Source organism: Prionailurus bengalensis, chromosome C1, assembly GCF_016509475.1.
Source record: "Prionailurus bengalensis isolate Pbe53 chromosome C1, Fcat_Pben_1.1_paternal_pri, whole genome shotgun sequence".
Taxonomy (NCBI): Eukaryota; Metazoa; Chordata; class Mammalia; order Carnivora; family Felidae; genus Prionailurus; species Prionailurus bengalensis.
The window spans coordinates 5,960,001-5,973,534 of NC_057345.1; the positions used below are offsets into that span (position 1 = coordinate 5,960,001).

At 42.7% G+C, this 13,534-nt stretch overlaps 1 protein-coding gene across 6 annotated transcripts in view; it reads right to left on the bottom strand.

Annotated features, from left to right (window-relative positions):
• RERE (arginine-glutamic acid dipeptide repeats) overlaps window positions 1–13,534 on the bottom strand; it is a 424,113-nt gene that overhangs the window by 167,095 nt on the left and 243,484 nt on the right. For all 6 annotated transcript variants that reach the window (XM_043573708.1, XM_043573701.1, XM_043573705.1 and 3 more), the window contains 2 exons: window positions 4,182–4,287; window positions 2,732–2,828 (listed from right to left, as the gene is read on the bottom strand). In XM_043573708.1, coding sequence (XP_043429643.1) covers window positions 2,732–2,828; window positions 4,182–4,287 — 203 coding nt within the window. The remainder of the gene's footprint in view (window positions 1–2,731; window positions 2,829–4,181; window positions 4,288–13,534) is intronic.

The window sequence follows — 13,534 nt, forward strand, 5'->3', positions numbered from 1 at the left end:
ATCTACAGAGGAAGAAAAATTCTTCCTGTGGATAAATGGGCAGGACATAAGTGGAAGAAAAAACTAAAGTTTAATCTCCCCAGCCCACACTGTATTTTAAAATTAATCTAGTTTTGCTAAAATGAAAGAGAACAATAAAGATTCCTGGGGGAGAAATCTGCTTTTATGGGAGAAGATCTTACAGGAAACGCTCTGTTGCTGAGAGCCTGGCGAGATTACTAAGTAGTAACAGTAAGAACCATACAGATGAGCTCAAATGTCAGACAAATGCAGTTTGTCTGCAATACAGATGCAGACAAACATCAAGCCAGCCACAAGTATTTACTAAGCACCTACTAGGCCAGATCATTCAATAACCGTGTGACCACTACGATCCGCAATCTTTGGGGAAAAAAATCCAATTGTCAGGTTATACACAGAGGTTCTATTTGAAGCTAACAAAATCAAATTTGAGACGACAGCTAGAATGGAACCACTTTATGACCACTTCAAAGAAAATACCACAGGAAGAAAAGACTAATCCATAAGGGTTCTGGTCACATACACAGTGAAAAGAAGATAAGGAATTACCAGCAGCATTCCAGCCCTTTGGTGGCCAGGGAAGGGACAGTGACTACACAATTACATATCTCCAGAAAGCATCTGACTAGAAATCCAGTAAAAGTATGTTTACTAGGTCCAGGTGGAATTACGTGGGACAACTGGTTCTTCTAAAAAGGGTAAAATAGTATAAAATGATTCCACAAATCTGAATAGCCGCTAATATTCAAATATATTCATTTCAAGTAAATCTATCAAAACACATTGAATAACCACCATTATGTGTCTCACATATTTATTAATGTTTGTTTATTTTTGAGAGAGAAAGAGCGTGAGCAGGGGAGGGGGCAGAGAGAGAGGGAGACACAGAATCTTAAGCATGTCCAGGCTCCAGGCTCCAGGCTCCAGGCTCCAAGCTGTCAGCACAGAACCCGGGGTGGGGCTCAAACTCACAAGCCGGGAAATCATGACCTGACCCGAAGTCAGACACTCAACTGACTGAGCCACCCAGTCGCCCTGTCACATCTTTATTTAACTTTAACTCTACGTTTTTTAAAATCATTTACCTCAACCAATGACACAAGATGAAAATAGGAGGGGAGAAGCATATATATCAAGATAAGAAAGTATTTCAAGATCAAGCCACTTGTCTTCACTAACAATTTAATGGTTCCATCCATCTATCCAAACTTCCATTAACTTGCTTCATTCAGTGTTCGAGTTTAAGATTGCAAAGTCACTGCCACAAAGACAAGAAAGGCTTCTGGGAACTTTGGAAGACGTTGATAAAACACCAGAGAAATTCTCTAAATGTATCTAAAGTCTTGTAAAAAGCCAAATCTAACCATATTCGCTCCTTCCCCTACAGCAGGGATTGGCCAATCTGGCCCAATGCCCGTTTTTATACAGTTGCAGAACAAACAATAGCTTTTACATTTTTAAATGGCTAAAAAAGAAATCAAAAGAAGAATAATATCTCCTGACGTGGAAATTAAATGAAATTCAAATGTCAGCGTCCATAGTTATTGGTGCACAGCACCTCATTTATTTACTTGTTGCCTATGACTTTTGCCCTACAATGGCTGAGCTGAGTAGCTGCGAAGGAGATCATAGGAAAGCTATTCTGGCCCAAAACATTGACCCAAACCTGCCCTAAAAGTTGCTACTAATTTGCCTTGAAATAACTGGCTTTGGCTATATAGCTTTGCACAGGAGACTCCAGATGGTTTCACCGAACGCCATTTGAGCAACATAATGGAGAAATTACTGGATCTCATTATAGCTCAGTTAAAAGCAAGTAAATCCCTATGACTTTTTTTTTCTATTTTTAACAAAGGAAGTAGTCTTTCACCACTTTATTCTTTCTGGTTGGGAAAGAATTACAAAACTATTACTTGTCTTACTTCCTCTACTACTTAAGAAGCCCACAGTCTTCCACATACATGCGAAATATACTAGGATGAAGGTGTGTGTGTGTGTGTGTGTGTGTGTGTGTGTGTACGCACGCATATATCACCTTTTCCTGAAAGGGACAGAAAACGCCAGAAAGTGCAAAGTAGGGGCTTATGGTCACTCTTTGGCATAATTACCTAAGACTATCTGCAATGTTACCTCCTTCCTCAGAATAAAATCTTCAATATATTCTCCCTAACGCCAAGCTTTCTGGTAGGAAATTTTTCATACATACAAAAAATTCAAAGAATAAACAGGTTGCTAAAACTTCCTATAAACCTTGCTTAGACTCTCAAGCCATGCTGCCATATTTGTTTCACCCATCTCTCCACCTTTTCTAGTGGAAGTAACTGATTCTTGAGAAAATAATCCGCAGACCATCATAACACGTCACCCTAAGAACTTCAGCAACCAGTGCCAGGATACTAATTTTCAATACCCAGCATACTACCAAGGACACAAAGATACAAAACTATAGAGAGGGCGTCAAAAGTTTTTTTCTTATATTGGTTTCTTTTCTCCCACACAGATGAGTGAAGGTACAGGTAACCTCTGAAATCCCAATCACCCACAAAGTTAACACTGGAGTGAGTGGTGGTGTACTAACTTGCACTGAGACCACAAGAGTACTCTGATTAACATCATGATTATCAAAAGAGACCCAGATGGCTTAGGCTGCTCGACCCGCCATGCTCGACGGCCGCTCCTTCACAGCAAAGACCATGTCTCTGGCGCTCACCTGAGGGCAGCAGCATGATACGTGTCGACGTAGTCAGAAATGAAGAGCTCTCGGTTCTTGATGACCGGGTCTGTAATGACAAGTTCTCTTCCAGAGTCTGTCAAAATAATTAATTGAGAGGATATTAAAATTGAGCCTCCCAAAACACTTAGGAAAATTTTTGCTAGATTTTTCTTTCAGGTTCACCTCCCACTAAAGAAAGTACAATAAATAACCAGGTCTGGTCAGGAGGAATAATGTATGGCAGGCATAACAGGAAACAAGTATCTTGCTGGATGTGTTTTACACCCTTATTAAATCCCCACAGTTTGCTGAAATGCATTAAGCAATTAATGAAAAAGCGAAGAAAAAAACAGAAGAAACAATGATCACATTTTAGCAAACGTGTAAATTACTGACATAATTAATGATCCTGTTTAATTTCTTATTGCTAAATATTCCAGGATGGAGTGAAATTGCACTGTTTCTGTAGAAAAAAATAACCAAGTTACTATTTTTAATCAGGAACCATAATTTAACTGCCTTAACAGAAATTTTTATAGTCTTCAAAGAAGAAAAGCCTAATGAGTTATAAAAGAACATCATTCCTCAAAACTGTTTGGCTTATGCTTTGTTGACTCAGAAGCAGTGAGGACGAGTGGGAAAGGAAGAGTAGAGGCAGCTGGATCCCAGCCTGGCCAGGCCCGCTGAGAAGACATGTCGCCTTGGCAACTCCTTGAGCATCTCATGTGCCTCGATTTCCTCATCTGAAAGTGGGTAGTGACAAATTCTAACTCATATGATTAATGGGTGACAAATGTGAATCAGTTAAGCATGAGGCCCAACACTTGAAAAATCAGTAAAAATGCATGATTATACACATCTGAACAAACGCAATACACATTTTATGTGCATATCTCACATGTCAACAAAGTTACTGGGTAGAAACTACAATGCCAGAGCAATCTCTGAACTACCTTCCTGATTATTCTGAAAGTTAAGACGCAAACTGAATTGCAAACCCTTCAGGGAAGCTATGCTTTCAAAACTGAAGTTCACAGCCCTGGATGCAGAGAAGTTCAATCATAGAGATTATTGAAAAGGAGAAAAGAAATAAAACGGAATCATGATGTTTTCGGTATTATTAGCTCATCATTAGGGGAGAAAAAGGAATTTTAGAAATGAAATTACTTTATTTCCAAAGAAGAGCTATCTCTAGTCCAAGTTTAAGGGGAAGATGTTATTGGCGCATCTCTCTGGTTGTTTGGTTTTTTTTTAAGGCAAAAATAATGAACGAACTCAGCAAAACTAAATAAATAAACAAATAAACATTCCCATAATGCTCTCAGTTATGAAAAGCTTTTTTAGAGAAAGTTTTTCATAGTGGTTATCTCCATTTAATGAATGTTTTAAGAAATAACCTTGTCCAAAGCTAGAAAACGTAAGAATCAAACCAGAAGGACTTATTTACCATTTTCGTTATGCCGATCCTGAACCAAATGCTGGTACACAGAATCTGGAACTTCAGACTGACGGTAGTACCATTTGACGTTCATGAGTAGATGGTCCCTCTTACTCTGAAAAGGAAAATCTAACAGCATTAGGAACAGGATTTCGGGTGCCCACAGCTGTATACCATACCCATGATCAAAAGCCCCTGTAAACAGGTGGAGAGGCAGAGAGGGAGACTCACAATTACCACAGGGCCACAAAAATACAGAAGTCAATGATAAGGTCAAAATTATTTTTAATCCCAGCCTTAGCATCCCTCTGACCCTACTGCTCAAAACCTTAATCCAGGAAACCAAAGGAGACCAAACTTGAACCTATAAATCTCCCCCCAGCTTGATTAATTCAATGAATAGTATAGTTTTATTTAGCATTAACTATACAAAACTACACGAATACATCCTTCTTCTATCTTAATTCTTCAACATTTTGCTAAGTATTTATAAACTGCATTAGCACAGTGTCAAGGCCTTTTTAAAGACAATAAGTTAGAAAAACCTTACCGTGCAAGGCCCGGCACAAAGTCATGTCTCCAAGGTGTGCCAATCACCCAGACTAATTACATCCCCATCCACGTTATTGCTACAAGGCAAACTAATACAGCAAACTATGGGTGGTGGTGAAGGTACCAGGAGTTCATGGAGCAGGGACCCTATCTTAATTGTCTTCCAATTTCCAGAGAACAGAACTTGTACATAAATATTTGTGACTAATAATGAGTTCTATGATGATCAGGGGCCCCTAAATGTTCGTGGGACACTGAAACATGTTATGCCCAGAAGTCAACTTTGTTCCTGGTTATGCTTCCATTCAAAGCATAAAGGATGAAACACTGCCCTTCTATTTGAAGGCTACGGGGCTACGGCCTGAGGGAGACCGTCTTGGTACACCTTGGTCGTGAGACCTCTGAACATGGCAGTGCACCAAGGCTTCCCATGGCCTCATAAAGTATATTCCTAACCCAGGTGGGGGCTTAAGAGACCTCCCCAAGATGAATGCTGCTGTATCATTCCCCTTAGCAACGTCTACCTTCCCATCACAAGTCAGCAGGTGAGTCAGAAATGAAAGAGAGCTAAAATTTGAGACATGCTTCATGTTTATGAAGGAGATGACTAAGTCCTAAAATATGTCAAAGGAGCCTCTTTAATGAAGCAAGCTGCTTTCTGCTTAAATAAGAGGTATGTATATAGTCTTCACTAAATGGCCAGAAAGGCAAAAAAACAACAAAAAACCTTTACTGAAAAATACTAAAGCTATTTAAATGACCAGAAAGAAAAGCACCGTCAAAGTCTTGATGAACTTGAATGCGAAGAAGCACTATTCCAAAGTAAGTATCATAAACACCAAGATCCGTACTGTATAATTAACTGTGTCAAATAGGCCTACAAAAATAGGGCATCATTACTGATTTGAAAAAAAGAGACTGTATAGAAAGAATAACCCTACATAATGGATACTTTTCAGTTTTTATCCATTTTTCACTTTTACATTCTATACTGTTTATACAGAAGGTGGGAAAATGAGGACGAATCAGTATGTTACATAAAAAGAGTAAATGTTACATACACGAGTTTATCCTCAAGAGCAATTACTCCCTGCGGAGGATTGTGGAGGAGGTAACATCTGACCTGGGGGAAAAGTGGGGAAGACCTCAATGCATTCTTGCCAGGCAAAGGAGGAGATCTGGGGAAGACACAAAGCCAGAGACAAGACAGAACAAGTGCAGGATGCACCCCCACGGCGCACATGCACGCAGCACAGGAGAACCTCCTGCATGGTCCTGAGGGAACTCGGATTCTGACTTCAGCGTGGCCTTTAAGTGGGTTTCTCTCTGGACAAGCGAGGTCCTCTATCTGCCTTGCTGACCAAGCACACAGGCAGCGAGGGACAACACACCAGGTCACGAGAGAGCAGCCAGGAGACCAGTTTCCTCCCGGGGCCCAGCCATAAACAGCAGGGCCAGGATGAGGGCATCTTCACAGAAAGAGACGAAGCAGGGGAGGGGTGGAGCCTGTCTGCAGGTACTCAAGGATAAACTCGGGGTAATGCACTGCCTAATGCAGGGGTTCTCACCCTCAGCATTCCTGACATTTGGTCCAGGGAAGTCTGGCGTGGGTGCCTGTCCTGCACACTGCCGGATACTGAGCGGCACCCCTGGCCTCCAAACACTAAATGCCAGTGGCACCCCTCCCCGTCATCGTAATGAGCAAAAAAATATCTCCACACGTTGCCAAATGTCCCCTGAGGGGACAGTATTACCCCCCAGTGGAAAACCAATGGTCTAACAGTGTCCTTTTTATGGAAAGCTAAACTGGAACGATGACCAAAACAACCCCGGTTTAAGCACTACCAGTGGGGAACGTGGAATGTAAATACGAACACAGTGAGGCCTGTCACCATTGGGTTCAAACTCCATCTCCACCAGTTCCTAGCTATATGACTCTGGGCGTGTTAATCATATTCTGAGTCTCCCCTTTTCTGCAAAATGGGAACACTGAAACCTACCCAATGGACTATCGAAAGAATGAGAGGAACGGAAACGCGCTGGAGCTGAGTAGGCGCTCAAGAGAGCAACGGTTTCTGTTGGTAGCTGATGCTCACCAGAGCTTCACAGAAAGATTTCAAGAACTCTGCTGAGAACCGTAGGAGCTATTTCTTCACCAGAATGTGGTTTCCTTCACCAGATGACAGTGCTCTCCAGTCCTTGAGCTACTAAGGGATGCCTCAATGCTCACAGTAATGAACTACTTAACAGGGGCTCAAAGGAATTCAGATCTACCGGCAGTCTGAGCAACTGTGTTCTGAAATCTATGCTTCTACGCATTTCTTTAACACATCTGAGATGTCTGAAAACCAGAAGGGCACCCGAAGTAAGCTTTCAAAGGTACCAGAACTGGCAATCATACAATGTCTATTTTTCAGAACACCAAGCCAGTGATTCTGGGGACCTTTTGAGGTATAATATCTATATTAAATTCTGACCCTGGCACACTTAATGGCCACACGCGCGCACACACATACACACACACACACACACACACACACACACACTCTCTGTCTTACTGCTCTGGTATATTTGTGCCTAGATTTACGACTCCTAATAAGAGACCTTACAAAGGCAGCCGAAACCCTGCTGGATTTCATAATGCAGTACTATCTAATAACCAGGGAGTGGCAGCATTGTGTCAAAAAAAAAAAAAAGGCCTCCGAATCTTAATTCTGAATACAACACAACAAAAGGTAGATTCACAGTTAACAAAAGTTCTGAACAAATATAAGTAGCTCTAATAGACATAATCGTCCTAAACAGGCCGGGAAGTTAACGATCAAACATCCAGAGGGAAGCAGTATGTCGTTTCAGAGGGTACTAGACTAACATTAAGTAATCGAGCCTTCTAGTCCTGTCTGCAATCACTTAGTCAGCTGGGGGCAACCTTAGGGAGTCACCTGGCATCTGACAAGTGAGGGGAGGCAATGAGATGATTTCTAGGGTCGCATTCCATTTTATACACTTACATCTAGGTTTTGTCCCCAGACAAAACCAGTAGATAAATAAGCCACACTGGGGAGTACCTCCTGTCTTCTCTACATCAACATAATGGCATCCGCTAACAGTACCCTACTGAAGAGGTTTTTTTCAAATTAAAATGCCATCTTCTCCAGAAGTGACTGAGCACTGAGGAACAGCAAAAGGGAACGGAGCGCACCCCTTTGACCAGTCAGTGCTCCCAATGCCACTCACACACACAGGTGCGGCTCAAACATTAACCATGGGAAATCTGCACGTTCTTCCCACCGTTCACTAGAAAAAGACTTCTGCTCAGAATCACAGAAAACTAAAAGCAAAAGTCAACTTAGAGATCGTCTGATTTAGCCCAAATCACCGAGGTCTGAATCAGGGCTCGCAACTTACTTGGGCAAATGACCTCTCCAAGCCTCAATTCTGTGGCACAGGACACGGGACACGATGGGAAACTCCACCGCCGGTACCGCACCTGGCTGTGAGGGGCAAACAAACCGGCAAGAGCAGCAGGACTGGCTCTCAATAAATGTTGGGCGGGGGGCTCCCAGGGAGCTCCATGGGCGAAGCATCCGACTCTTGGCTTCCGCTCAGGTCACGATCTCACGGTTTGTGAGATTGAGCCCTGCGTCAGGCTCTGCGCTGACACTCTCTCTCAAAAATAAACTTGGAAAAAATAAAAAATAACAAACGTTGGGTGTTACTACCAGTGTTTTACAGATGAAGATAGGAGTCAAGCTATAAGAGGTCACTTATATATGTTGTTTTTCTCAGATTCAAAATTAAGCTAGTAATAGCAATACAAAAATAAATCATGTGGCAAATTAGGGGGGAAGAATCTCTACTTTTGCAACAATCTGAGAAGCATATCAAGTATTTCTAACAAATAGGCCTCATTACCAACTAGTGATATAATTGTACAATTCCACAAAGGTCAAAGTGGTTATAAATGACACATTTTAAACAGAATGCTGAGTAAAGAGGGAAGTGGGGAGATTTTGGTGCCCCTGTGAAGGCACCTTGGGGTGTATTTCTGAATACAGAGAAGAGCTCACTGGGAAGTAAATTATTTTCCACCATTTTGTCTTTAGAGTGAGATTTGCCTGCCGGCCTGCCTGCCTGCCCGCCTGCCTGACTGCAGGTTATAGGAAGTACCAGCCCTAAGGAAAAAATACCACCCAGGAGCAGCACACCCAACATGCTCACAGTGAGGCTTCAAGGAGGGACTGTGCACACAAGGAGAGTAGCTGATTCTGGGTTAAATTATGGATTCTTTTCCACATCACTGGCCTGGATTTCTCTGAAGGGACGGATGTATGTAAATTTAAGGAAATAGTTTAATTGAGGACAAAACCCATCCCCACCTGGGTTTGGAAAAAAGACCAACAGCCTAGTGGGTGTTTGGGAGCAGAACAGGGGCCTTTCTAGAGCTACGAATGTCAGACAACGGGCTGAGAGTTAATGAACTATAAAGTCAGAACTGAAGTAAAACACTCAGAATGAGACGGCTGGCAAAGGGGGGGGGGGGGCGTCTAGGGGGAAGGGAAGGCGAACAGGAGGCTGCTGTTGAAGGGACACTGGTTCGTTTTATGGGCAGCACACAATTCGACCATCTCATATAAATGCAAGATCCAAGGCCCAGAAGTAAATTTCCATTCCTAGAGATCTTTCATGGTTATTAATGCAGTACTTTCATTGATTAAACAGCCAATCTGAGTCTTTCCTAGGACCAGTCGTGGTATCACTGGAAAAAAACATTTTAACACAATATGAAAAAATAAAAGGAGTGGGGGTGGGGGTGGGGGTGGAGGGAGTAGTCGGAGTTCATAAATGACCAACAGGACGGGTGTGAGGAATCTTGTATACAATATGAGCAGACCCCCAACCCAAGATGGGAACAACAACAATTTTAAACTCTCCTGCATTACACAGGAAAGAACTCTGCCCCATCAGTCCCTCACAAGCTCCCAGCAGATACCGCCAGGGCTCCCAAAGCCCTCCAAACAAGCCCTGCTAGTCCCTCCACCACGATCGGCCATGTGACAGAGGCCAAAGACAATGAACCAACATATAAAGATTAATACCATCAAATAAACAACTTTGCAAAGTCAAAATAATTCGCTAGAGATAATAATTGGGGAATTTCCTTCAAATTTTTAACTGCTTTGTTCTTGAGAGCTTGAATTTCAAGTAACAAAAGATCCAGATTCAGAGTCAGATGAAATCAAACCAAAATTCTTGTTTTCTAAAGCCAAAATGTCCAATCAGGATTTTCCACAAATCTTGGAAGTAGCAATGGCTAATATTTGTATACTAGATAGCTTAAGAAAATACCTTTTAAAGAAACTTTTCACGCATTTCCACAACATGGTGATAGTAAGGGTAAGAGTGATAGGAATACCACAGGTTTACTGTATAATTCAGATGTATCTGCAAAAACAACTGGTGTGAGGACACAAGGCCTGCAGCGTGAGGGGCCATGGTCCGCCAGACAAAATGGCCTGCCTTCCAGCCTGCCACTCGGTCAGTTTAAAGTGGCTTCTCCATCCTGCCGAGTCCCCCTCCACCCACAAGGAGTTGCCTGTTGGACACAGTACCCTCAAAAGACCTTGGGGACACAGTCTTACGAGGCTCGAATCATTCCTGACTCTGAGGGAGGGAAGAAGGGACAGCACGGTCAGAGCTTACTATTCTTCTCCAAGGCCAAAGATCAATCCAGGTATATGCACAGAAGAATCCAATCTAAAGAGAAGTTTTCCATATCAGAGGATCACATCAACTTTGTAGATAAACACCGGAACTGAGATCAATCAATATGAAATCATGTAGGAAAGATCTTGTAATATTTCAAGGTACTGCTCTGCTACCATGAGGCACTAGGGAGATAACATTTTCTATCCTTCTATCAAAATGGCTTATAGCCATCACAGCTCAAAATGCAATGAAAGAAAGAGTCATAGAAAAACGTAACAAGGGCCACCAAGGAAGGCTTGGCCATCAAGGTCCAGCCGTCTCAGAGTTCTGCTCTGCCATGGGTACCAGGCGAGAAAGCGAAAACACAGACTCCAGAGTCTTGTTCTCAAAAGAGAAGAAAGAGCTCTGAGTATCTCCTCTTCAGACTGTCATACACATATCTCCCAAATGTAGTAAGACATTAAACACTGTGTTTCCTTTTTTTGAGAGAGTGGCCTAAGGGCAAGTAACTATCTTATTGCCCTTGAGTAAACAACGTATCCACCCTCAGATGTATTTAAGTGCTCAGGTGGGCTGAGGCTGAAGGACCCAAACCTGGAGTCGCGTTCTACATCCTCCACCCTTAAGGACTGAGCACATGTCCCTTCTGGTAGCCATGCCACTTGAGTTTCATAGTCCTGTTTAGCGGAGTCCTGGTTAAAATTTTGTGTGTCAACTGGACTGCGCTAAGGGATGCCCAAATAGCTGGTAAAACATCTCTGTATATCCATGAGGTTGTTTCTAGGAGAGATTATTCAGTAGGCTGAGTAAACAGATCTGACTTCCCCCAGGTGGGCAGGCTTTACCCAATCTCTTTGGGGCTAAATGGAACAAAAAGGCGACGGTGAAACACAGAACTCTCTTTTCCTGAGCTGGGACATACATCTTTTGCTACCATCAGACATCAGAGCTCCTGGATCTTAGGCCTTCGAATTCCAGGACTTATACCAGTGGCCCCTGGTTCTCAGGCCTTCAGCCTCAAAGGAGGGAGTTACACCACTAGCTCCACTGTTACCAGGCCCGTGGACCTGGACAAAGTCGGCCACCTGCTTTCCTAGCTCGCCATCTTGCAGAGAGCAAATTATGGGACTTCTCTGTCTCCATGATCTCGTGAGACAATTCCCATGGGACATGTACTCTCTACGTATCTCTCCTATTGGTTCTGTTTCTCTGGAGAACCCGAATACAAGTGGCTACTTATCATTTATTGGCATTTCCAAATGGACAGAACTTGGAACTATCAGGGGTCTACTCAAAACTAGCATAATGAATTCTTTCTTTAAGGATAAATGCACCGATAAATGAAACCGAGAAACAAGCATATCCATTGGACTAAGGTGCTAGCTGGCTGCAGGCACCAGAATCAAGGTTACAAGCGTATTTTCCAAACCCGTGACACTCAATTCGAAACACTGTTTTCAAGAGATTGCATCAGCATCTGGATCCTGTAAGAGGACTGAAGTCACCTTCGATCAGATGAATCAGGTGAAGCAAGAAGGTGGAACCTGGGAGCACAGACACAGTGTTTACAACCAAGCTGTGCAAATACCTGGTTACATACAAACGTCCAGAAAGATGATGCAGCTAAAAATGTGCTGAAACCCAGGCTCTGCCGATCACAAGTCATTTTCAAAAATCACTGTTTCTTGATGATACCTTGTTTATTAAACAAATTGCTGTCATTTGGTTATTTTTACAGTTCAATGTGGACAAAAGTCAGTCAGTATTTTGGCAGGACCAAAATGTACACGAAAATGAAATCTTCTCAACCACCAACTATAAAATCCGAGCTTATTAAGGCATTTTCTGCCGAGGATCACACGATGCAGGAAAAGTAACAAGTTCAGACAGCAAATTCCTTTATTAGCCATGGAGAGACCAAAACTGAGCACAAGTGCAGCCTTGGGAAAACTCCTAAGACAGGAGGCGGGGTCACCAGCTAAACTCTTAACCTAAATAACAAGTTCATGTCACATATACATGAATAAGCTATACTTAAAGGTGGACTTCACACATCAGCACAGACACACCAAGCTAAAGGGGCATTCCTGTAATTTACTGCACGTATCCCATACATTATCCTGACAAAAACACTAAGTGTCAGATTCAGGACCGAAAAGGTCTCAAGTTTGGGTTGACAGGCGAAGTTTGGAAGACGAAATACCACAGATAAATCAGGACTCTGTACTCGGATCCCCAATGTTTTGCTGTCCAAACCCAAAATAAATTCCTTCCTAAGAGCCAGCACTCTTTTCCCAGCAGCTATGGTTATATCAAATAAACTTACAACCACAAATTTTCTATCTGTCTCCAAATATTTCCCCCATAAGGGAGGGAGAACAGGCCGCACCACAAGAAATTGCCAAACTGCCATTAATCCATACTGAATGGAATTAAACAGTGCAGTGAATTTCCTTTTTGAAAAACTCAGGCTCAAATAGTGCAAAGTTGGACATCTTTGCAGTACTCTGGTCGGTGCCTGGTGATGGTGGCAACAGCTGCGTCGATTCTGCATCCTCCAGGGATTTTACTCACTTCTAGGTGACCTCGCTAGAAAAGTCAGGGAGCTGTACCACAAGCCAGCAACAGGGTCAGATGGTGTAGTGGTGAAAAAGGAGTTAAAGAAAGAAGGGGAAAAGCCTGGGCTACAGGCTTCCAAAATTCTCTAGAAGTTTCACAAATGAAACTGAAATGATCACATTCTTTCTTTTTTTTTTTTAATTTTTTTTTTTAATGTTTATTTTTGAGACAGAGAGAAACAGAGCATGAATGGGGGAGGGTCAGAGAGAGAGGGAGACACAGAATCCGAAGCGGGCTCCAGGCTCTGAGCTGTCAGCACAGAGCCCGACGCGGGGCTCAAACTCACGGACCAGGAGATCATGACCTGAGCCGAAGTCGGACGCTCAACCGACTGAGCCACCCAGGCGCCCCGATCACATTATTTCTTAAAATAAAAACTACTAACTTACAATTAAAGACACATCACACAGACTTTGCTATTAAAAACTGATGCTGAGGGGCGCGTGGGTGGCCCAGTCAGGTAAGTGTCCAACGCTTGATTT